Here is a 25821-nt window from a genome sequence, read left to right as displayed (position 1 = left end):
CATGTAGGACAGGGTAGAACTGCCCCATGAGTTTCCTAGACGTCACTGTCCATGAGAATGGAACGCCCATCTTTCTCCCTCATGCTGTTTGGCCACCGTCAATCTCCATACCCCATCACTCTTCAAAGAAGCGTCCTGTCCCCTAAGCAATATTCCCCGCTTTCCCCTTCTTCCCACCCACCTGTCCTGGGCCACCTCCAGTAAACTCCGATGTCTGAACACTTTTCCTCGTAGACATTTCATGTAAGTGGGACAATCAGTATTTGCCCTTTCTGATAGTGTTTTCACGGCTCACCCTCCTGTCATAGGACTTTAATGTTCATTCAAGGATGAGAAAGAGTCCATTGTATTGTGTTTTATTTATCCATTGATCTAGTGATCCATTTGTCTGTTTCGGTTGTTTCCTCGTGGCAGTGACTATGAATGGTGTTTTCAGTGAACATCGGGCTATAAATACCTGGTTGGATTACTGCTCTCCGTTCTTTGGGGTATAAACCTGAGTGGAACTGCTGCTCGTATGCTTGCTCTGTGGTTAACGCTGTAAGGTTTCCACAATGTCTGGACCGGCTTACAATCTCACCAGCACTGGGCAAGGGTTCCAGTTTCTCTACATCGTCAATAACATGCATGGATTTTCCTTTTATTTCTTTCTTTAAAACAAAACCAAAAAATGGACGAGAGAACCAATCGCAATGACTGACACATAAACACCTGCTCCCCCGCCCACCTGGGGGGGATGAACAACAGAAACCATGGGGGAAAGGAGACAGTAGTTGGTGTAAGATATGAAAATAATAATTTATAATCTATCAAGGGTTCATGAGGGGTGGGAAGAGGAGCTGATCCTAAGGTCTCAATAGAATGTAAATATTTAGAAAATGATGGCAGCATATGTACAAAATTTCTCACTACAATTGATGTATGGATTGTTAAAGAGCTGTAAGAGCTCCCACACACACACCAAAAAGAAGATATTTTAATTTAAAAACCTATCACAGCCATCTTAGTAGGTGAGGCACGGTGGAAGAGTTTTAGTTCCGATTTTCAAATGGCTATAGAACATTTCCCATCTTTGTATTTCCACACCAGGGATGGAGAGGAGTCTCTATTTTCTTGTAGTGATCCTTGCAGACCATTCCTAATGTCCACGAGAGTCCAACAGATGGGACAGATCCATCCGGAAAATTGGCATAGGGCTATTTCTTGCACCAGTGAGCTCGTTGGGAGACTTGGCAGTATACTTGAAAGAGGGGCCCCTCCTGGGTGCTTGGTTAGCACGTGGAATTGCAGCCCCCACCCTAGACACAAGTCAGAATTCCATGAAGGTGAGCAGGGGTTTTCTAATGTCCTGTTGCACCCCACCCCCACCCCACCCCACCTCCGCCAGTGTCTAGATCTACAGTGTCTGACCTACAATGGCAGCCTGGCGATTCTCTAAGATAGTGGTTCTCAACCTTCCTAATGCCGCGACCCTTTCATCCGGTTCCTCATGTTGTAGTGACCCCCCCCCAGCCCTAAAAATTATTTTCGTTGCTACTTCATAACTGTCATTTTGCTACTGTTATGAATCGGATAACCCCTGTGAAGGGTCATTCAACTCCCCCCCTAAGTGAACTGGTGCCTAACCGTCAGATCCCAAACTCCAGAGACGGTCTTACACTGAATAAAGCCACGGCCTGGGAACCCAGAGCCGTCAGAAACCAAGCCTGAAGCGTGCTGTGAGTGGCTACAGTTGGCCCTGTTGTCAGGGCTCTGTCTCCAGCCAGTCGCTTTGCCCGAGAGCCTGAGATCCAGAAGGCTGACTACTAACTCCAACAGCTTAACAAGATGGCCTGCAGGCACCAAGAATGTTAAACATCCTGCCCACCATTATCCAGGCTGGAAATCGGGAACACTGCCCTGCCCCCTCCCCACATTCACTGCCTAGGTCAGGTATCCATCCTCTTCTGGCACGCAGCTCAAGCATCCCTTCACCCCAACCACTTCTTGGCCCCCTTCTAGATGGCAACCCCGATCCGCTCACGCCCTGAGCTCCAAAGACAAGTCTTAGCAGCGTCCCGGATGGTGTGGCCAGAAGGCGCCCCAGCCCTAGCCCTTGAAGAGTTTGAAAGCCCCCTGCTGATGCTTTCCAGCCCTTCACACTAGCTCAGTGGCCTGCCCCTAAGCACGCCCATCTTCCAGGCTGCTGCTCTGGCTATCTCCTGCGGCGCCTCCTGCATCACAGTTCTTACATGCACATGTCCCCCAAGGTCTCACCGCGCTGTGGGACCCCCACCCCAGCAAGGCTTCCACAGAGAGCGGCTCCAGATCCGCTGGGCACTTCAGACAGCTCCCCTGCGTTTGTAAACACGGCGGCTGTCCTGACCTCTCTCACAGGTTTGATTATAGAAAACCATGTTTCAAGTGCTTGGCCCCAAGTTTATCTTCTAGATTGGTTTTTGAAGGGTGTCCTCTGGCCTCCTCTTAACCTTCCTCCTGCTTTATCTGGCCCCGTCCTCAAGGCTCTGCGATAAATACTCACTTGAAAGTGGCCACTGTCTCCAGGGCCAAAGCTGGGAACGGCGCTCCCTCTTCATTCCCCCTGACTGCTGGCTGACGAGGACCCTTGGCCAGGCCTTGTCATCTTAAAATTTTCTCCTCTGGCTTCCGTAGTTCCTGATTATCTCAGCTTCCCTACCCATAATCCATCTGCCTCCTTCTCGGTGTCCCCTACCCTATCCTTGTCAACTACAGGCAATTCCCAAGGATCACCTCTTGAGTCTCTTTTTTCAGTTTCCCATCTCTCTCTGTAGGCTGAACGCCCCTCTCTTTCGTGGCTTCCACAGCCCCCTCTAAAGGTTTGCCTTGGAAACGTTGAGCTTCTGAACCCCTCTCACCAAATCCACAGTGCCAGTTCTCCGGTAGACTTCTGGAATGGCCACCTGGATGTGTGACTCACCTTTCCTCAAATTGGCTGGTGGTTTTCTTGCCAGATACCAGATTTTCTTCTCTCATCTGCGTGGGCTTAAAATCTCCTCCACCACCTTTACCATTCCCATACTCAGCCCATTATCAAGTACAGGAGATGTCTCCCTAGAGTGTCTCCTGGTGATTCACCCCACTCCTTTGTAGACCTATGTCTCTGTTCTTCTACCATCCCCCTCTCATCTTCTCCTCTTCTTGCACAAGCCACGCCGTGCTCCTTCAGCCAGGATGCATTCGTTTCTCCTACATCTCACATCCAGAATGGACTTCCCTTCCCTTCCCTGTCTGCCTTCCAAATAAGGGCCATCATTTAATGGGCTGGGCTGCAAAACCACAAGGTCAGCAGTTCAAAACCACCAGCCCCTCCAAGGGAGAAAGATGAGCCTTTCTACCCCCACTCCTGCCACCGTTACAGTGTCAGAAACCCACAGGGTTTGCTCCGCTCTGCTCCCTATGCTCGCTGCACGTCAGAATGGACTGGATGACAGCGACTTCGTTTTCTTAGGACCACCCCAAAGCTAACATCTAACACATGCCGTGCTGTTGCAAAGCCCCATTCATGTCACAAACATTTCAGAACCATTTTGGAGCAGATACTGTGCTAAGCACTGAGGACACCTGAAAGACTAAGACTGGCAAGCTTAAGGAGCCAGGAATGGGCGTCTCTCCTAGGGTGCTTTGACGCCCACAGATTCAGCCATCAACTACCTGACCGACGAGACTAAGAGCCATCTCGCCACCCTCTCCTCGACTGCACTGACTGCCTTTGAGTTGATTTTGTATCCCTCTCGCCTGAATCCAGGAACCGGTAGCTCCTGCCTGGCATGTGTGTAGCTCACTGCGTGGTAGCTATTGTTAGATTACGGTTTCTTTTAGTAGAATGTGAGTCTCTGGAAACAAGAGCCTCTCACTTTTGCTCCTTTAGATCTAACCCAGCACCAGGCGTAGTGTCAGATACTCAAGAACTGTGTGGCTATATGGAGAAATAAATACATGGATGGACAGGCAGACGGATGACACGATGGACATTCAGAGAGATGGGTGGATGAATATCCAGAGGAACGAGGATTGTATGAAATCGTGGAGATGTGAATTGATGAAGGCGTAGACATATGGATGAACGGGTGGATGAGTAAATTGGGGAGCTAAGGATGGACAGACGGATAGCTAGATATGTGGATGTATGAACAGATGGACGGCCGAATGTATGAAACGAACAGGTGGACATGTGACAGATGGATGGACAGAATGGTTGGAGAGAAGAGTTGCTGGACAGATGGACTAGATAAATAGATGGACAGACGGATGGATAAAAATAAGCTCGCAGTTTTAAAAATAAGTCTTCTGTCGTCACCTCCCACCTATTGGAAGTACTCCTTCTGTAATACCTTGAGAGTTAAGCTAACCTTCAAAAACACTAACAGCACATTTAGGTTTATCCAGAATGATTAGGAAAGGAGGAGCTGGTTAGTTGACTAATCATATCAATAATGAGCTGTTATATATTTCCTACATGGGCTGCCAACTCCCCAAAAATTAATATGAATAGAACGATTAAAACAAAAGCTCGAGGAACCAGCTTCACATGTACTTTGATGGTTCTCAAGGCTTGGCCGATGCCTCAAGGACCCCAATAAGGACATCCCGGGGTGTGCCGGCTGGCATGAGCCATTTAAAATTCCATAACGGGAACGTCTTGGCAACTAATCCAAATACGTAATATAAATCCATACGTTCACGTGGACTGTATTTCTAAGGAGTCAGATTTATAAAGTTTATTTGAAGATAGCCAGGAACTTGTGTGCACCACCCTCTTAAATGGGGTCTTTGGCAAACTCACAAGTGCTCTCTGTGTGTCTCTGGGCACCATGCTGACCAATGGGTGGCTGAGGCAGACACTCTTTAAGTGCGTGAAGCAAGATCTGAATAAGCTAAAGCCCTAGGAGGTTAAGGGGATCACACTGGTTTACCAAGACGCCTTCAGATGAAAGCGCTCCTATTCTTAAGATGGGCCCATTAGAAGCTTTGAAACTGTGGGTGCGGTTCACCCCCCCACATCCGTGGCCCCTTACGCTCTGATTACATGACCCACACCTGGAGACTTAGACTCTCCTGGATCTAGGTTTTGACTTTCTCCTCCCTCCCGCACCCGTTTCTCTTCCTCCTCTTCCCTCCTCTTCTTTTCTCCCTCCCTCCAGCTTTCTCCACGGTTGCTAACACTTTACATTCCAGTGCACCCCATGTGTGCCAAACCTTCAGTTAGGTGGGTTGGAATTGTTGAGGGAGGGACTGTTCTTGATCTGACTCAGGGGTCTTCAGAAGCTGCGAGACTCCCGTGATGTTTGTTGGATGAGGAGCAGGCACTGTTTGGGTCTGTCGGTCCTTGGAGTATTGAAGCAGATATGAGAATCCTGTTGTGATGGATAGGAATGCAGGTCCCAACTTTCAGACGAGGGAACAGACAGGGCCGGCAGATGCAGTTAGTAAATGACAGAACAGAATGGCAGGCCTTTGACCGTTGGCACAGTGGACCATTCATGTTAAAGCCGCTGGCAGGCCACTCCTGCGTTTCCAGTGTTACAACAGGTGTGGCCAGGGTGGTGACCCTTCAGTTGAAGAAATGGCAAATAGTTTTCTTTTCTTTCTTCCTTCCTTCCTGTCTGTCTTTCTGGCTGGCTGCTTGGCTTTGCTACTGAAGAAAGACACCTGTTGATCCACATATAAGACAAAGGAACAGGTGGTACTTTCATCCAACCCCACTCTTGATCACAGGTTCCCAAGCGTACTTGACTGACCTCTCCCTTTTCAAGGAAAAAAAAAAAAGAGTCGTCACCACCCCACCCCCGCTAGCAATGAAGAAATCACTTTTGTGCTCTAGCCCATGATCCCATGATCCCAGGAGCCCTGGTGGCATAGTGGTTACAAGTCGGGCTGCTGACCCCAAAGTGGTCAGTTTAAAACCCCTAGCCGTTCCCCGGGAGAAGGACGGGCTTCCTACTCACAGAGTGAGTTACAGTCACGGGAACAGGTCTCGCCCATCTGGAAGGGTGTAGGTGTCTGCTTTGGCAGTCCTGCGCGTTCCAGTGGCTGGCTTTGCCCACTTCGGGAAACACTGGTATACATAGACTGTACCAGTTCACGTGCCCCATGTCACAATTCAGGCCAAGACTCGGCAGCCTAACACGGTGAGCATGCCCTGTGGACTGTCATCAACTGTGTGGGCTCCATCCCGAGGGCGTGGTTAGCCTCCACTGGGGTAGGCAACCCCGCTAAACTGGCCTGAGCTGTCTGCCGGGGTTAGAGGTAGACTGGCTGTCGGCTGGCCTTGGGCAACTGCCTTCTGCTCGTCCCAATCTCGTGCTCTTGTTCACATGACTCCGGTATGATTCCAGGGGAGCAAGCACAAGTGTGGCAGACCCTGTGAACTCTAGACTCAAGGAGCAGAGTCCTACTATAGAATTCTGACTAATGGGACTCACCGGGCCAGGCCAGTCTTAATTAGAGGCACCGCCGGGTCGCAATGCCGGGGACCTGGCTATAGGAAGTTCTTAGTTAGGTCGCAATGCCAGGGACCTGGCTATAGGAAGCACTCATGGAGGAGGGCCATGTTGCAGTCCACTCATCCCACCAATGTCTCCCCATCTCTAGCTCGCCAGGCCTTTCCGCGCTCAGTTCTGCACGGGGCACAGGGGCCATCCTTCCCCAAGGGAATCACTGGGACTTTTTTCTCAGAACCTTGCTCAACCTGAGAAAAACCAAACCAAATTCACTATCGCTGAATAGATTCGGACTCACAGCGACTCGGTAGGTCAAGGCAGACCTTGCCCCTGTGGTTTTCCAGCCTCTAGCTCTTCAGGGGAGCAGGAAGCCTCATCTTTCTCTGGAGGAACAGCTGGATTGGAACTGCTGACCCTGCAGTTAGCAGCCCAGATGGGTTCCTGATGGCCTGAGAAAAGTACCTCATTTTTCTTTAAAAATAAATATGCGGAAAATACATGGAAGTTGTCACGGAGCATCTCAGCCTGTTTCCTGATAATTAATGGAGGTTAGAAGACAGGAGGGGTGAAAAGCAAATTGGGCTTTAGGAGAGCAAATGTCAACAACAACAACAACAAAGAATTTACACATACACACACAAGATTATGTAACAGTCGATACTGAACTCTTATAAAAGGGTTTTTTTAAGCAAGCTAGTGCGTCATACAGTAGGTGTGTGAGTTTACCCTGAAGCTGGCAGCTCTGAAGAGACAGGAGCACATCCTGGGGGCAGTGTGGATTGCCTCAGTAGCCCGTCTGCCTTACACACCAGGCGGGGAATGTTTTATTTGCTCTCTGAGCCGGATGATATTCACTACACTTCACCCAAGGCACTGGTCCAACGAAAGAGATTTGTCAAATAAACAGAGCCTGAAGACTCCAAATCCCTGGCCTTGCAAGGATGGCTGCCCTGCAGGGCTTTCCAACAATGGAGGTGTCACAGCAGAGCACCCACACAGCCCAGAGGCAGAGAGAAGCAGACAGCCTTGCAGACAAAGGGCTCATTGTCCACTGTCAGCAGGGTGGAAACCTGCTCTGAAGCCACCCTTGAGCGGAGTGTGTGTGGAAGAGGCCGGCTTCCAGAGTGTCATTAGTGGGGTGCTCCCCTTCACGAGAGAGGGAAGCACTCAGCCTCCATACATTCTGACTCTGTACAGAGAGCCCTGAATGGCTTTTAAGAACCTCAACTAGGCTGGTTAAAAAATATACATATGTTATTTTTAAAACCCATGGCTGGTCAAGCCCATTAAGACTTAAGCGTTGCAGAGTAGATCTGAGTTCAGTGGGGTTTTCTTGGCTGTAAGCTTGATGGAAACAGAACTCCAGACCTTTCTTCCATACGTGTGTGGGCTAGAACCATGTCTAATAGTCACCACAGGACATTTGCAACACCCAGGGAGAGTTTAAGCTCTTGGAACACTACATCGAGACTATTTCCTCCAAGGCGCGCATACTTCATACCCTGGAAGGGCCTTCACAGCCTGGACTCTTGGCACTGTGAGTTCCAGGCTGTCCCTCACAATCCTCAGTTGTGTGGGGGGTCATCGTGTCACCTTTTCTGACCCTTGTCATTCTGCCGACCTGGAGCCAGTGTCCACTGAAGATGCGATTTTAATGGCCATTTCCAACGCCCAGGAACGGAGGCCCTGGGCATCGGAATGCTTTCTTCGTACACCAGACACAGGGGTGCCGTGCCCTCCCCCTTGTCCAAACGCATATGCCTCATCCATGCAGAGCACGCTGAGCTGGTGCCGCCTCACTAGCATCCTCCCTTCCTTCCCCCGGCACCTGTCTGTCTCCATACGCAGCTGGCCCTTGTGCGGTCGGCCCTGTGTGAGGAGAAGAGACACGGTCGCCACCGTCCAAGAGAAGTCCAGTCTTGAGTGAGGCCTGCTATGCTCGATGGCGGAGAAAACCCAGTGAGTGTGTGTGTGTCCCTGAGTTGACAGTGCGCCACAGGGTTGGCAATGACTGGTGTTTGCAAGCACTTTGGGGTGACCTTGAACCTGCCAACATCTTGGTTATCCACAGAGCATATCTAACCACTTACACTACCTAGAGACTCCACTACTCGGAGCCCCACCCCAGTTCCTCCAATGACCAACAAAGTGTGTCTCCGTTCGTCGTTAACCATCTAATCTGTGGGTGGTTAACCTGCACACGTGGTTCAGAAGAATGATCTTTAAAGGAAAATTGAACTATATTCGGTGGTTTCCTTTTAAGTGGAGCAGTCTGGGAGTTGCTCGCCCTCCCGCAGGACAGGCAGATAGCTCTGATGGCCCACTGGGACCCACTAACCAGTCTTGCAGTTAGCACAGAGCAGAGGCGACCTGGTGAATGGGTTGCAGACTTTAACGTTCAAACAAGAATAAACGACCCAGGATGCTTCCTGTGCTAGGCACAGGATGAAAGGACTTTACAGACCCAAACTGTATCAACTGTGTGTGCGCGCGCGCGCGCGTTTTCTTTTTTACGTGAAGGGATTTTTAGTTAAGCAGTGGTCCGTCTCTTGCAGAATCCAAGCAGAATTCACCTCTTCGGCATGTTTCCTGTATTAAACTTGTGTGTGCATGGAAATCAATATTCCAGATACATGCACAAGTGCACACATTAAAATGAACACGACTTCATTTATTTCCATGATTAGACATTTAAATAAAAGTGCTTGGGTGTCTGTTTTCATATTCATAGGTCGAGATCCGTACATCAGAGGTATTTGTATAAGTGACACTTTTATTACATTCATTTCATTTGCAATATGATAGTAGATCATAAATACGTTACTTTTATGCCACCGGATCTGATTTGTAGCACTTAGCCCCTCGCAAGGAGAATACTTGATATTTCATAGTGCGCGTTGCGTCCAAGCATCGCTTTGCAGACATGGGGCTGGGCCCTCCCGGGGGCGTAAATCACATCTGTGACCCTTCAGCTGCCCTGCCAGCTTCATCAACCCGGTGGTCATGAGGGGAAGGCTCCAGAGAGCGAGAGAGCAGCCAGAGGTCCCCTGCAGACCTGAGGTGCTAATGACACCTTTCATCCTCTGGCAGGAGAGGGAGGCCCAGTGTCACCATTCAGGCCTCATCTGCTGGCTACTCTGCACATTGACTTGCCCAGCCCCCTTGTCACTCACCCACAGTGGGCCGCGTACTGCTGGAAGCTCTAGGGAAAACCGGGACGAGTAAGATATGGCATATATCTATATATATATAGATATGGATATAGATATAGATCACGCCATCAAGCTGATTCCAACTGCTAGCGACCTTACAGGACAGAGCAGCACTGTCCCTGTGGGCTTCCAAGACTGTCACCCCTTACAGGAGTACACAGCTGCCTCCTTCCGATGCTTTCAAACGACTGAACTTCTGGTGAGCAGCCACCCCACACAGCTCCACAGAGCCCTCCGGAGCTACTGCTTTCCAGGCAGTTAACGCTAAGACGCGCAGCATTGGAATCCATCATAGGACAATGGTCGTCATGATGCCAATAGCCTTCTTATCTTTCCTACTACCATCACTGCCACTGTCACTCTGTGTCCATGGGAGGGGCCCAGGGGAGCAGTGCGCAGGGGTGGGCCTGCCAACCCCCCCACACACACACCCCCAGGGGCTGTGCAGAGGGAGAGGCCCCGCCTCCCATAACCATTACAGCCCGGAAAGCCCTCTGGGAAAGTTCTGATTGGAACTGTCTCTTCGTTGCTCCCCATTTCGCCCCCATAGTAAATGACTCCCAGCAGATGCTCAGTATGTGCGTTGAACGGCTGCACGTCGTCGGCGAGCGCTACCGCCACCTTACTCCACAGCGTCACTTTTCCGTGACAGGTCTCCTCCCCCACTTCCAGCCTGAGACCCCGCCAGTGATCCCGCCCCGCCCTTGGTCTCCAACCGAGGCAGGGCTTCCAAGCAGGGCCGACAGGACAACGCAGCAGGCGCCTCGTCCAGTAGCCCCGCTGCTTACCCTCTGGATTTTGACCGAGGAGGAAATGAGCCGAGCACCTCCGTGGTGCAGCGGGTGGGTTACACGTTGTGCTGCGAATGGCAAGAGCCACAGTTCAAAACCACCACCTGCTCCGCTAGACAAAGATGAGGCTCTCTGTCCCTGTTAGAAATTAATTACAGCCTTGGGAACTCGGGCAGTTCTACTCTGTCCTGTCGCGTCGCGGCGAGTCCAAATGAACTTGATGGCAGTAAGAGGCAAGAGGCAGCTGGGTCCCACTCAAAAATGGCAGCTGCCTGTGCTGCTTTGAATGGGCGTCACTCTCCAGTCTCGCCAATCGCTCAGTCCCCAGAGCCTGCATGGGTGAGTGACATGCATTCAAAGTGGCATCTAAGCCAACACGGGACACCGCTGCCTCTTTCCCACTCGGGTCACAGCCCAGGGGATGCTGTGGGACCCGCCATTGCCCTTGTTTCCAGTCCTAACTAAAGCCATCTGGACTGGTTTCCAGTCCCAGTTCAGGACCTCCTGTTTCCCTAGTGAAGACCTGAAGTTCCCTTGCCTGTTTAAAAATGAACCTGTATAACCCCACACCAAACCCACCGCCATCAAATTGATTCCCACACAGAGTGACCCCGTATCGGGTGGCTGGTGGATCCGAACCAGCGACCATGCGGTTAGCAGCTCAACACCAAACCCACAGCACCACCTGGGCCCCTTCATCTGTAGAGTCCTACACATAAAATCAGTGGCCCCTCCCTGCCCTGGGCCCCACCCGCACTGGACACCCTGCTGGGCAGCACACTGGCGCTCTGTGTAGGAAAAAAACTGCCTTGCCGTGAGCTCACTCTTCTGGGGTTGGACCAGGGGGTGAGCCATGGAATGGGCACTTGCCTCTAGATCTGGCGCCCAGTGCAGTCTGCAGGCGTCCTCCTTGCCCTCCACTGGTGGCCTAGAAGAGGTGAGCCCCTTCCCCACCGCAGCATTGCTCGCAGGACTCCCCTCAGCAGCTGCTGGTCCTGAGGCCTCAGAGGGCCCTCCAGTCCCCATGCGGCTCCCTCTCTACTCTGCCCCTCCTTGGCAGCCGGCCTCACTCCTGGCCCAACAAGGTCTGCATTCCACAAGCCATTCAAACCACTGGGCGCAGCAGCTGCCGAGGCCACGTGTTTGGACAATTTGTCCAGCCACTTAGGAACCTTTACGTAATTGAGGTTTTAGCACCAGAGTGTTTAGTGTGTCCTTTTGTAACTGCGGGGGAGTTTCCAGAATTCCCAGCAGCCCTGTCCTCACAGAGGCCCGCCAGTGGGACTTGGCTCTAGGAGGGCAGGAGAGGGCTGGAAGGGAGTGTGTCCTCAGGCAGGTCAGCGGCTGAGAGTGCTATCGATCTGACCCTGAAACCTCATAGATGGTGTTCTGGCTCCAAAGCTGGGCTTTTGCAAATGACGGCCCCTTTCACTGCACCACGCAGCTAGGTGCCTCCCTTGGGTGTCCATCAGTAGGTCCCTTTCCCACCTAGCTCACCTTGACTCTTGTGGCTTGATTGAGATGCTCCATGGTGGCTGGAAGCTCACAGAGAGGTCTTCCCTCTCTCCCTTCCAGATAGACATCTGAGCCCTGGTCTTCTGGGGGGGGGGGGGGAGTGGCAGGTGAGAGCCAGTGCAGCTGGACACCTTTGAACCCACAAACGCAGATTTCCAGCATGCCTGGTGATTCTATGTTTAGTGGTCCAGCTTTGCTTTTCTGTATTTCTACCAAAATCTACTTTCAACAGTTTGGTCTTGGACTTCAGATGTCCTGAGTATTGCAGCAGGGTTATGATGCTCACTTTACCCGGGTTTCTGTGGGATTCGATGAGCCGGGATGCTGAAGTGGCATACGGCAATGGCTGGCCCTTGGTAAGCATCCCGTGAGGAGATCCGGGGTACAGCTGTGTTCCTGAGTGCTCACACGGACCATCATGGCTTCTGTGTCTTGTCACAGCAGCAGTTCCCAGCGTTTCTTGCCCGGGGCCTCTGCCTGCGCACCAGCCGGCTGCTGTTCCCTTGAGTTGGAGCATACGTGGCACGAAGTGGTTTTTAGTAGATTCCGTAGCCCTGGTAGGTTCGTAGTTAAACACTTGGCGATGAACTGAAAGGCTGAACGCGTCAGCCACTCTGTGGAGGATGTGGTAGTCTGCTCCCACGAGATGAGGGTCTTAGAATCCTCTGGGGCCATGCTACTCTGTCCTGCGCCCACTATGAGTCCGTTCTTTCTTCCTCCCTCCCTCTTGTGTTTTTCTTTTTGTTTGGCAGTCTGGTACATTCAGAAGGCTGTACAATCAGCACCGCTACTTCACTCACCTCATGCCCTCTAGCTGTCACCCCGATTCCTTCTCTTTATCTTACCCCTTGGCCACCACTAATTTACATTCTGTCTGTGGATTTGCATAGTCTGGACATGTAATAGAAATGTATTCTATTACAGTAATGCAACTATATTGTAATATAAATGTATTATAGTATAGTATGTGGTCTTTTGCAATGGCCTTCTTTTGCTTAGCATGGCGTTTCATTGTTCATCTATATTGTAGCATATATTGGCCCTGCAGGCACGTTTATGGCTGAATACTATTTTACTGTGTGGGCATACCACATTTTATTTTATCCATTCATCAGTCGGTGGGCACTTGGGCGTCTTTTACGTGCGCTGCTGCTATGAACATTCCTGGACAGGGTTTTCTGTGGATCTCTAGTTTCAGTTCTCTTGAACATAAACCAAGGGGGCAGGATTGCTGGATCCCACGACACCTTGATTTTTTTTTTTTTTCTCCTGGGGACACTGTTTTGGAAGGCTCTTTATTGCTTAAACTTTTGCATGAGCTGAAGCAGAGGGACGACTGACTGAGGCAAGAGGAGGTGATCTGCTACCTAGAGCCGAGAGAGTGCGGGGCTCTTTGCTGAGCTCTCAGTCCACAGCCTCCAGGCCCACGCCCACCTGCCCGCCTCCCCGCCTCTGCTGCCAGGTGCTGCTCCGTCCTCCCTGACTCTCTCTCCTCTTCTGGCCTTGCCCTTCACAGCTCGCTGCATCGCACACCCTGCTGGCCAGGGCCTGGCTAGGGAGGCTCTGGTGGGCCAGTCTGCACCTTTGAGGCAGAGTTGACCTCCAACTGTCTTTTCTGAAGCATCTCACTGGTGATCTTGAAATGGTTTGAGCCGAAGGATCATGTCATTTCAGAGTCGCAGAGGAAAGACATGCTCTTTCAGGAAGGTGTTCTGCTCAGTGATGTCCACTTCCTCAAGAATGACTGGGGGGGGGGGGGGGTCCAAAGGAGAAGGGAGCACACTGGCTGAGTGAATGTGGACATTGTTCCCTAGACTCACGGAAGTTCGGTTTCTTCATCTTTCAAATGCATTTTGAATGATTTACCTGACAATCCGTACGCTGAGCACATAATCCGAGCAGCTGGACTACATGGGGAAGAGGGCGGCGTCCGGCTGGAGGAGGACTCATTGACCACCTGTGATAAGCAGCTGCCCACCTGCATGGACATGAGGAGAACGAGAAATGTTCAAGATCGGAGGCTCCACAGCCTTCAACACGAAGAAATCATGAACACAGAAAACCTCAGGACTTGACCGGGATCCACCCTCCCGATCCTTAGAAACAGTATTGAAGGTGCCGAGAACTTCATGTCATTGAGGTCCACAAGCAGTGCCCATGGGAGCAGCAGCTGAGACCACACATGGCCTAAGGCAGTGGGCAGATATGCTGCAAAGGCTCTCTTTAAAGTGTTTTTTAAAACAACCAATGGTACTTTGGAGACCAAGCCATGATATTTTCACTTGCCCGCGCCGGCAAAAGCTGGCCTGTCATTGAAGGTACCCTCGACTGCCAAGGAGAAGGAGCAAGTTTGTCTTGCAAGCAGTGCCGTCGGAATATACTTAGAAGCCAGAATGACGTGACTTCTCCTTCACGTTGGACGTGTTGTCAAGAGAAACCAGTCTCTGGAAAGGGCCACCATGCCGGGATTGCCACAGAGGCTGCAACAGGGGACTCAGGCGTGACAATTGTGAGCATGCTTAGGAGTCGGCGGGGTTTTATTCTGATGTCAGTTAGGGTCCCGCTGAGACGGGAGTAGCTCGACACCAAACAGCAGCAACTTGTAAGGGAATTGAGTAAGATCCTGCGGACAAAAAGCTCGGTCTCTCTCTGAGGGTATTCGAGATATGTGAGTTCTCTGGTTCACCTCCACAGTGGGCCCGTGTGGACACTGGTGTGTGTGCTTCATTCCCTGCCCCTGCCCCTCTCTCTTCCTTCTCTGGCTATTTCCTTCTCTGTCACTTTGTCTCAAGTTTTACTCTGCCCTCACTCCTACCCCAAACAAAGCCTTGGGGTACTCACAGTGAGCACACAGGGAATGGCCAGTCCCCAAACTGCCCCTGGGAGCTGACCCAACCCAGGCCAAATCCTCTGAGCAGCAGATCGCCCCGTGCCCTGGGTGACTTTACAGCTCAGACTCTCAGTCCTCGGTGGTGCCTCTCGGGCAGGCCGGGCCCCAGCTGGCCAATCCTGGGTCCCAGGAGGCGATCGGTGTGGTCTGGTTGCACCCGTCTGCCTCGCTGGGCTTCAGTTTCTTAGAAGGTGGAGCTTGGAGTTACCCTCGCAGTTGAAGTCATCCGCGTGGCCGTGGGCAGAAGCTCGGCTTCCACAGCACCAGGCAGACCCTGGGCCTGGACCTCCGTGTTCAGTTTGGGGGGCAGGGAGGTGTCCAAGCAAAGGGCCAGGTTGGGTGGACAAGGCGTGATGTCACGTGGTTATGAATGAACTAATGGATGAGTGAAGGGTGTTCTGGGCCCTGTGTGGGTTATCTCTCATAACTTTACACATCACGGAGGACACTGCGGCCGATACAGACACGTTGAGAAATAACAAATGAGAGCAAAAGTGCGAGCCCATTCCCCTGCGATAGCGTTCTTCTAAGGTGTCGTTGCCTGTAGGCAGAACGGAGAAGCCGAGGGGGCCAGGCGCATGCGCGCGTAGTGAAGGATGCCTGGTTGTGCAGCCGGGAGGGCTTGGTGCAGGGACCTAATTCTCCGGGGGGGTTCCTGGTCTGCTCCCAGCCCCTCGTCGACAAGTAGGGAGTAGGGCGCTTTTCTCTGGCAGGAATCCAGTCCACGTTGGGGTGTCTAAACAGGAACCAGTACTCTAAGCCAGTGGTTCTCACCCTTTTTTAAAATTGTTTTATATTAGGAGCTCATACAACTCTTATCACAATCCACACAAACATCAATTGTGTAAAAGCACATTTGTACATTCATTGCCATCATCATTCTCAAAACATTTGCTCTCCACTTAAGCCTCTGGCACCAGCTCATCCCCCCCCTGCCCCATGAACGCTTGATAATTTATAAATTATTATTTTGTCATATCGTGCCCCTTCTGACGTCTCCCTTCACCCACTTTTCTGTTGTCCGTCCCCCAGGGAGGGGGTCACATGTAGACCCTTGTAATCTGTTCCCCTTTGCAACCCACCCTCCCTCTACCCACCCAGTATCACCACCCTCACCACTGGTCCTGAGGGGATCATCCGCCCTGGATTCCCTGTGTTTCCAGTTCCCATCTGTACCAGTGTACATCCTCTGGTCTAGCCAGACTTGACTTGCAAGGTAGAATTGGGATCATGATAATGGGGGCGGGGGAAGCATTTAGGAACTAGATGAAAGTTGTATTTTTCATCGTTGCTACATGGTTCTCACCCTTCCTAATGACGTGACCTGTTAATGCAGTTCCTCATCTTGTGGTGACCCCCCAACCATAACGTTATTTTTGTTGTTACTTCATCCCTGTCATTTTGCTACTGTTATGAATCGGGCGACCCCTGTGAATGGGTCATTTGGCCCCCAAAAGGGGTCTAAACCTTAGAGGATGGACGGGCAGGTGCACCGGCAGCAGCCAGTCTTGCTCCCCTCCCCGCTTCTCTGGTTGCCAACTCCGTATTCCTAGGAGATGCGTCACCCCTTCCATTGTTTCTGTTCCAAGTTGTAAACGCTTCCAAGGTGGTGGTGGGAGGTGGAGCCGACCATCCGTGAGCCCTGATTTGCATTTTTGTTCATTTCCAGCTGTCAGAAATGACAGGAACAAGAAGAAGAAGGAGCCTTCGAAGCCGGAATGCACGGAAAGCTACGAGATGACAGCAGAGCTGGACGATCTCACAGAGACCATCCGGAAAGCGCACCAGGAAACCTTCCCCTCGCTCTGCCAGCTGGGGAAGTACACCACGGTAAGAGATGCTGCCAGCCCGTGCACAGCACACGTGCGCACGCACACGCACGCATGCGCACCTGCACAGCCACCCAGCTAGCCTGGGGTTCTGGCGTGGCTGGAGCTGAGGTTAGCCGTGAAGAAGTGGGAACACGTGGTTGCTGGGCTAGGATGTGTGAGGGGGGACATCAGGAGCAACCTTCTTTTTACAAGTGATTTTACACACCGCTGCTGTTGGGGTCATGTCTCTTTTGCACTCAATAACTCGATGTGACCAAACTGTCCCCAGCGGGTTTTGTAGGCCATAATCTCTCAGGGAGAAAATTGTCTCCTTCTCCTATGGAGCTACGGGGTGGATTCAAACTGCCAGCCTTTGATTAGCATGCAAGCACGTACCATTTGCACCAACAGGTAAACCTTTATCTGGCAGTGAGTTTGCCTTTGGAGTTACATACCTGTGTACAAAACCCATTGCCATTGAGTCCATTTCAACCCTTAGTGACCCCATAGGATAGGAGAGAACTGCCCTGCCCCCTTGGAGTTCCTGAGACTTTGAATCTTCACAGGTGCAAACCAAAAATCACACTGCCACTGAGGTGAACTTCCCTGTGGACTTCCCAGACTAAATTTTGATGGGAGCAGAAAGCCTCATCTTTTTCACAAGGACTAGCTGGTGGTCTTGAACTGCTGATTTGCTGTTATCAGCCTAATGCATAACCTGCTACACCACCATGCCTCCCTCAACAGCAGACATCCAGCCTGATCTTTCTCCTATACAGTGGATGATGGATTCGAACTGCTGACCTTATGGTTAGCAGGTCAATATATCAGTCACCACACCACCAGGGCTACACACACACACACACACACACACACACACACACACACGAGGTTTCAAAAAGTTCATGGGAAAATGCCATGCTCTTTTCATGCCATCTTACCATAGATCTCTGAAGCCTCCTCATATACTCTGTGTATAATATTTGTTGAATGGATAAGTAGAAGTAGAAGGTTGTTCTGGCCACTTTACATGGCCCTTGTCGCTCACCCAAGAAGCTAGAAAACATCAAAAGAAAATCCAAGTACCGCAGCATCTGCTGATTTGGTGACTGCCAGCTAGAAAAGGGACAGAACTGAAGAGCAAGATGCTGAAAACAGTGAGGCCGGAGTTAAAAAGGCAGTGACAGCAGGGCCTTTGGGGTAGCAGTCAGGGAACAGGCCGTGTGTGGGTGTTGTTGACTAGACAAACAAATACAGATGCACTCATAGATGTGTAAGAGAGAGCTTTACATCAAAGAGCACTTGTATCTTGAGAAAACATCCCAGCCCAGTCCAGATCAAGTCCCTAAATCTGATACTAGTCCAGAAGTCTAACGCTAGCCCATAAATTCTAGTCCAAAAATCCTTCTTCAGACTCATGCACTGATGCGAAATACAACAAGATCACAGGTCGGCGGGTGCAGAGTCTTGTGGATCAGTGGCAGTGGAAGCATCTCAGTGCTGGTGCGGGTCTCCATGTGGCTCCCCCAGCTGCGTGCGGTTCTTCAGTAGAATAGTGAAGCAGAGAGTGCGTCCTGCCTCCCAGGAGAAAGATCCCATGAGGCGGCCACACTCACAGGAGGCATCATCAGGCTGTGACCTAATGGAAAGGTTAGGCTCCACCCCTACACTTTATCAGGTCGATGTGAAATGATGTCACTACCATGCGCCGGGTCAGATGGGCGGCTGTTGGTGCTGTGGTTGTATCTGCGGGACGAGTGGAACTTGCTGCTTGGCCCTGCCAGGGGGCCCTGTCTGCTGGGTGGCTCCAACTACAGAAGGGCTGGCACTGGGATTAGGCGGAGAGGGTGTCTGATGCACTGAAAATTCCAGCTCACCTGAAGGCAGAGGAATCTCGTACCTGGAAGTCACATGAAAGTCCCAGCCCCGACTCAGCAGGTCTGGCTTGGTGCTTAGGTTGCTTTTCTCTCGAGCTCCCAGTGGGTGCCCACCCGATGCTGTGGACGCTGGGCCACGCTCTTGACAGCAGCGACCATGGATGGAGTCTTGTGTAGCAGAAGCCGGGACGGTCTTCTTGGGATTCTGGGAAAGCCTTACCTGGGTCTTCATTACATTCCATTTCCGCCGAGACTTGAGCAGCTTCTTTTAGATTCTTGGTTTGCCCACGATCTGATTCCACCAGCTCCCAGGATGCCTGGCTGCATACCTAGCCTTCTCTGGAGGTGCAGAGGTCACTGTCGGGGCTCTGACCAGATCATCATGCCCCTGAATGCTGCCCGCCTCTGAGACTGCCTGAGGACTCTATCCTGCTACTGGAGCATGCGCAGAGCATGCAAGCATTGACATTCCCAGAGGCAACAGCCGACTACTAGTAGTACCACCGCCATCAAGTCAGTTCCACTCATTACCACCCTATAGCGTGGAGTGGAACTGCCCCCCCCCCAGGCTTTCCCAGGCTGTCACCTTTGTGGACACCGACGACCACAGCTTCGCTCTCTCAAAGCAGCTCGTGGGTTGAACTATCAACCTTTCAGTTAGCAGCCATGCACAATACCCACTGTGCCACCAGGTCTTTCAGCCAGTGATCAAAGGAAGCTCCTTGGGCAGGATAACAGGCATTCCCTAACCCAGCTCTTATGAATCCCTGCCTTTCCGTTTGCCGTACTGTCTGGTGGCTTACACGTGGCTGTGATGCTGTCAGTGTCGCTGGTATTGCAAATACAAGCAGGGCCACCCATGGTACATGGTGTCACCAGAGCCTCCAAGGGAAGACAGACCAAAAGGAAAGACCTGGCACTCGAGTTCTCAAAGTTAGCCAGTGAAAGCCCTATGGATCGGATCGCCACAGACTAGGAGTCCTGGACGATGTGCCCCTGAAAGACACAGTGACCATCACACCGCGTGTAGCCCACCAACCATTGTGAAGGCTGCACAGGCTCAGCTGCGTTTTGTTCTATTGCTCACCTTATTGTCCCAAGACTGGGCTGACGCGGTGGCAGCCAGCAGCAGCAACAAAGCTGTCTCCCCAAATTCCCAGCAAGACAGAGCGGCATTTGCCAACAGTGATGACCTCTGCTAGATGCCTCTCCTTCCCTCCTTCCCTTCCTCGCCGGGGTTCCTGGGCTCTGCCCTCAAATGACCTACTTGGATTCAAATCCTAGTCTCAGGGTCTTAGAGGCCCTTCCCATTCAGCACCCCTTAGACACACTTGGTCCTTAACTGGTGGCTGATCCCCTAAGCATGTCGTGGTGACTTTACTGAGCCCTGCCCAAGCAGGGGGAACAGAAATGTAGGCTGTACATCAAGAGCGTGGCCCCCGATGACCGGGCAGGATCACCCTCCTAGAGGGTGCCCACTCCCATCCGTCAGAGGATGCTGAGGCTACAATTTTCATCTGGCTTTGCTCATTCTTTCTCCTATCTGCATCCAGATCCAGGTAGGAGGTTTTAATTATAAGCAATTTCACATCCTCTGTGGGAGGGCATAAATAAGCATCAGCAACATTCTATGTCAGCTTAGTTCACAAGTCATATATATATGCTTTTCTTGAGATAGGCAGTTTCTTCCACTGCAAGAAACCTCTCTGCCATCTTTACCAGCTTGGCATTCCTGTCAGATTCCACTTGAGAACACGGGCAGAGAGGGACAAAGAAGGCAGCTAGCTGCCCAGCTCCAGATCTCTGAATATGAATTCGAGTAGACTTGGCACAAATTGGCTGGCCCAAGGGGGCAGCAGTAAAGGATGGTGGAGGGAGAAACTCATGCCCCTGCCCCTAGGCCTGACAGGGTGCTCACCTCTACACTTCTAACAATGATCCAGAGACAGAGATAGAAAGGAGGGGGCAGTGGCTATTGATAGATGGGCCCTCCAATGTAGCTCCAAGAAGCCAGCCTGAGGGAACATTCTGGCTCAGAGGGTGTACTCGGATTTCCCTAGACTGCACCTTAGCAACTGTCTGCGTAGGGCCCTCCCAGACCCAGGTTCAGTTCTTTGCTCTGCCCTTGAGGAATTGAATGACCTTGAGAACCTTGGAGCTGTAAGATGGGTTTGTAAAGAGTAACTCTGGGGGTCGCTGGAGGGTTAAACGAGGAAGTCCCACTAGCACCTGCTGGGAATATCTGGTCACTGTGGGGCGCTGCAGGCTGCGGAGCTGGCATGGAGGTCATTTCCATGGGGCTGCCTACAGACTGAGTCTGTTCCCGCTGTTTGGCCACGTGGGGCTGTTCATCACCTCACCTCTGAGAGGCTGGTGAATTTGAGCTGTGGAGATTTAAGGAGCCTATAATCCACTCAGATTAATGACCTGCAACAGAATCATTAAATGACCAAAAGGCTTTCCAGAAGACGCGTGCTGTAGAAATGGCAGGCGACGGTGAGAAGTTACAGCCGTTGGTGGGCTTGCTTTTCATTTTAGAAACCTGACATTTGTCATCTGAAGAGTCAACTTAAAACAGGGAGTTTGACCTCAAAGGAGAGAGGCGGCAGGGTTGACTGCAATCCCCACTTAGATACCTCACGGCTGGCGGACCACGACCAGGCCTCTGAATCTGAGCTGCCCAGCCTCTTTGCCAGTGGACACACCTGTGCTGTCCACATCACCTGGGTCAACCAACATCGATACAGCCAGCATTGACTGTACACCTACTATGTGCAGAACCAAGTGCATGACTTTCGTGCAGCCTGCCTGGAGATGAAATGCTAGCCCAAGGCTTGTGAGAGCGTTTAGAAATCTCTGGCAGTTCATCAGAAGGAGCCCTGGTGGCCCTGTGGGCAGGGCTCTGGCCTGTACATGTTGGGTTGTTCAAGCCTACCAGCTGCTCCAAGGAATAAAGATGAGACTCTGCTCATGTAATGAGAGAACATTACAGACGCTCTCCATGGGATCATTGAGTTGGAATCCACTCGTGACGTCTGCTGTAGACTTTCCCGGCAGCTCACATAAATCCTCACTTTTTTAGAGAAATGTTTTCCAGCCACGGTGCTGTGTGCCCAGGATCTTGCAAAGTGGGGGAAAGGGAAAGACATTTCTAGCAAAGGGAAGAATCTGAATATGGCCAGAAGTTTTGCAGAGACAAGAGTTAAAAAGTTGGAGGCAGCTGGTGTAGGATAAATTGTAGAAAGCCATCCCTTTGTTGGGATAAGGTATGTAGACGTCGGCTGCAGGGAGTCGGGCGAAGTTTGTAGGCATTTGAAAAGGCTGGTTGCCCCCTTTATGGCTTTGTCCCTAGCTGGAAGGCTTTGCCAGGTGACCAGGCAGAGCTTCATTCTTGTACATTCTCTTGGAGGAGAAGAAGCCACCAGTGGTTATCACAGCAGCTGGGGCTACCCCAATACGAGCATCTCTTGGGCATCCTCTGGGATAGCGATCTACACTGCCGACCTACCCCTGCACGTTATGAAGGTTTCCGAAATCTCTGAAGCTACCAGGATGTGAAGGGACCACAGCTTTCCAGAGGAATCCCTGGGCTCATGAGCCAGCCCAGAATCTTAGACTACTGTGGTCCAGGGTGCCGGCAAACATTAGCCTCTGGAGGTCCCTGCAACACTCCAAATTGTAGCCAGACCCGGAAACACTAGGAAGTGCTGAGAGAGACCGCCTCTCTACCTCCTTCCTTGCCCATCACTTGGAGTCCTCTCTGCCAGGGTCTTTAAGGCACTGCCAAACCCCCCACTGAGTTAGAGTGGCTGCCAAGTGGCCTTTTCCCCACATGCTGGTGGCCGGTTCTGAGATGCCACTTGTGTGCTGGGGGCTCTGTGCTTCTTCCTCCCACTGCCAGACACATACCCTACATTCCAGTGCCATCACAGTCCTTAGAAGGTGCCAGACTGCCAACCAAACCCAACTCCACTCACTGTCCATCAAGCCAATTCTGACTCATAGCGACCCTATGGGACAGAGCAGAATGGTCCCTATGAGTTTCCAAGACTACAATCTTTATAGCAGCAGAAAACTGCATCTTTCTCTAGAGCAGCGAGCTGCTAGTGGTTTCGAACTTCTGACTTTGCCATTTGCAACCCAGCCCATAACCCGCTGTGCCCCTAGGGCTCATTCTCTTCAACGTGGTGCTGGGATCTTTTATCTGCCTGTAGGGAGCATCCACCGTTTCCAACCAGGAGCGAGCTGAGGCCCTGCTGCCCAAATGTCTGCATATGGGTTCTGCATCGTCCCCAGAATCCTGGGTAAATCACACAGCCTCTCTTGGTGTCAGCTCCTCGTATAGCAAATAGGATGACGATAATACTTACCTCCTAGGGACAGTGTGTGAGTTAAAGCAAGTTAAGGATTGGAAAACGAGCGGTGGGCAGTAAGTAAACCCTAGAGACACGGTAGGCACTTGCTGTTCACTCGAGTCTGATTAGGGGCAAGTCTGTGCGTAGCAGTCAACCAGACTCCACTGGGTTTTCTGTGACTCTGATCTTTGGGGAGCAGATTGCCAGGCCTTTTTCCCTCGACACCCAAGTGGACTGGAACCTCCAACCTTCTGGTTAGCAGATGAACACATTAAATGCTTGCGCCACGCGGGGCCTCTGCAAGGAGCTGTTAAATTGAAAAGCCTGTGCACAGTGCCGTGTCATGACAGGAACATCTGGCCACTGAAACGTGAAGAAGGCACCAGCCTCTCCAGGTGGTCCCGGGCAAGGGCTTCCGGTCCGGGGCAGGTGGAGGCCATCGCAGTAGGTGTGCCCAACAGGCCCAGGGTGCGGAAAGGACCCTTGGTCCCTCCTCCTCCACTGGAAGAGCCCAGCACACGGTCCAGAGTGCCGTCGTACTCGGCAGCGCCCCCATGCGGGATCCTGAAGACTCGGCGGGCTCCGCTTCCATTCAAGGTCCTGTTGTGAAAGCAGCTCCGGCCAGGAAAGCACGCTGTAGCGCAAAGAAAGCAAGAAGGAAATCCAACTGCATGGCAAGAAGGGGACATTTGATGGAAACCCTCAGTGGGGTTGGCTTTCCTGCAGTGAAAGCGGGCCCTCGGTGGACAGAGAGGGCAGCATGGCGGTTTCTCCCTGGGCCGGGGCCGCACAGCACGCTGGAAAGGCGTGCGCAGCATGCTGGGAGAGTGCGCAGCATCCTGGAAAGGCGTGCGCAGCACACTGGGAGAGCGCACAGCACGCTGGGAGAGCGCACAGCATCCTGGGAAGGCACGCGGACTGTGCTGGCCGATGCCCTTCTTCCCTCTGCACGTGGGGAGCAGACCGGGAGCCCCACCTTGGGGAACCGCCCTTCCCTTCCCCTTCCTTTCCTTCCGCTTCCTTCATCAGGGCCGCACTGCGAGCTCAGGAAGGATGCAGACGGCCTCCCCGCCCCCCCCCCCCAGCCTGTCATTTGCCACCGCTGGCAGGTCACACATAAGGCGTTCTGAGCCTCGTGCCCGTGAATCCAGCCACCAGTGTAATAAAACACCAGGTTATTTTGTGTTTTATTAACCGCCTCTTCCCTTCCGTTTGCGTCAGAGTGGGTGAGATTTACGCGCCGTTAAGACTGCCGTGCACTGTTTTATGATTTTTACCAGCAGGCGGGACAGGCTTCCCTCGCGTGACAGTAACCTCTTCCGATGTTGATGAAGATTTCGATCGCACTGGCTGGGCCGGGCAATGGCTTTTTTCCAGATGGATACGCTCTTGTGAAATGCACGCTCCTCTCTGTCCCGCTCTTCCATGTCATCTTCCTACGCACCGGATACGCTGCCTATTAAATTTAATTACAGCCCGAATGGCCGCGCATCTTGATCTTCTGTTCCCTCGAGTGTACGGAATTCCGCCGAAGTCCTTGAGGGGGAAATGAAATAAATCTGGCGGAGGCACGCCAAGGGCGGCATTGGCCGCCACCTTTACGATGGGCGCCTGGCTGATAGAGATGGCAAACTCTTGGTGGTGCCTGGGCGACATGGAAAACTAGGGCTAGTTTTAGAGACCCCCGTGGACGGCTTTGAGCATGAAGGGGCGAATGAAAGCTACAGTGAGGGGTGTATGCCCCATTAGTAAACCATTTGTATGTGGGGGCGCATAGGGCACGAACGCCAGCCGGAGAGCCTTGCTTTCTTTGGTCCAGAAGTTCCACTCTGCAGTAGCAGGCCCAGGCCACCCGGCCCAGCAGCATCGTCAGACTTATCCTCCATATTTTCAGCCCGTTTGCTTTCTGGTCTTTTGTTTTTATTACGGCAAACCCCCAACACGTGCGATAGGAAAGCTGAAGAGTCTACTTTTGTGAAGTCCTGCGATCATTCTGTGGCCAATCTTGTTTCATTTCTTGGACCCACTCACCCCACTCTGCATTCCATGTTGCTATGCCGAAAATTCCAAACCTCATTTTATCTGTAAATATTTGAATGTTTCGGAAGATAGAAACTCGCACACGCAAGAAGGCACACCAGCAGTGTCGTGATCAGGCCCCCTCAAATAGAGCTAACAGTGGTTCCTTGATGTTGCAAATTCTCAGTTTGCTCATGTCACAGTCTCATTAGTTTGTTTGAATCAGAATTGAAGGGAAAGCCTATGCATTGCAATTTGATTGATAAGCTCCCTAAATCTCTCTTTTTAAATCTAGGTTTATTAAGGTGTAAGTTGCATAATGTATAGAGGAAGGAACTAGGAGGCAAAAGCTCTTTGTAGAGGTATAGTTGCTATAAGCATGTATACATGTAAATATATTAATTTATGATTCAGATAGAGGTAAATGTACATATATTTTTATATAAAGTATTAAGATAGCAGACAGACTGTGGGCCTCTACTCAAAGACTCCCTAAACACAAGAACATTTTGGTCTCATAGCCTGACACTCCTTGATGTGCACTTTCCAGATATCACGAAAGACAAAATGAGGGCATAATTAAATGTGAAGAAAGCAGATGGTGCCCACCTATCAAAAGATACAGTGTCTGGGGTCTTAGAGGCTTGAAATTCAACAAGCGGTCATCTAGCAGGGAAGCAAATAAGCCCACGTGGAAGAAGCACACCAGCCTGTGTGATTATGAGGAAAAGATCCAAACTAACAATTATATTGATGTGAACAAGGAGGGTTAGAGTGGAGATCCAAAGCCCATCTGTAGAAGATTGGACATCACCCCACAGAAGAGACACAAGGAAGGGACAATTCAACCAGGGTGCAGTATAGCACTGACAAAACCCACATCATTCCTC

The 25821-nt window shown here is 51.5% G+C and overlaps 1 protein-coding gene across 1 annotated transcript in view; it reads left to right on the top strand.

Annotated features, from left to right (window-relative positions):
• Positions 1-25821, top strand: part of RARB (retinoic acid receptor beta) — a 189865-nt gene that overhangs the window by 147955 nt on the left and 16089 nt on the right. Inside the window, exon 4 of the mRNA XM_075547146.1 lies at positions 16539-16699. Coding sequence (XP_075403261.1) covers positions 16539-16699 — 161 coding nt within the window. The remainder of the gene's footprint in view (positions 1-16538; positions 16700-25821) is intronic.

This window comes from Tenrec ecaudatus, chromosome 4, assembly GCF_050624435.1.
Source record: "Tenrec ecaudatus isolate mTenEca1 chromosome 4, mTenEca1.hap1, whole genome shotgun sequence".
NCBI lineage: Eukaryota > Metazoa > Chordata > Mammalia > Afrosoricida > Tenrecidae > Tenrec > Tenrec ecaudatus.
This window is presented reverse-complemented; position numbering and strand designations above follow the sequence as displayed.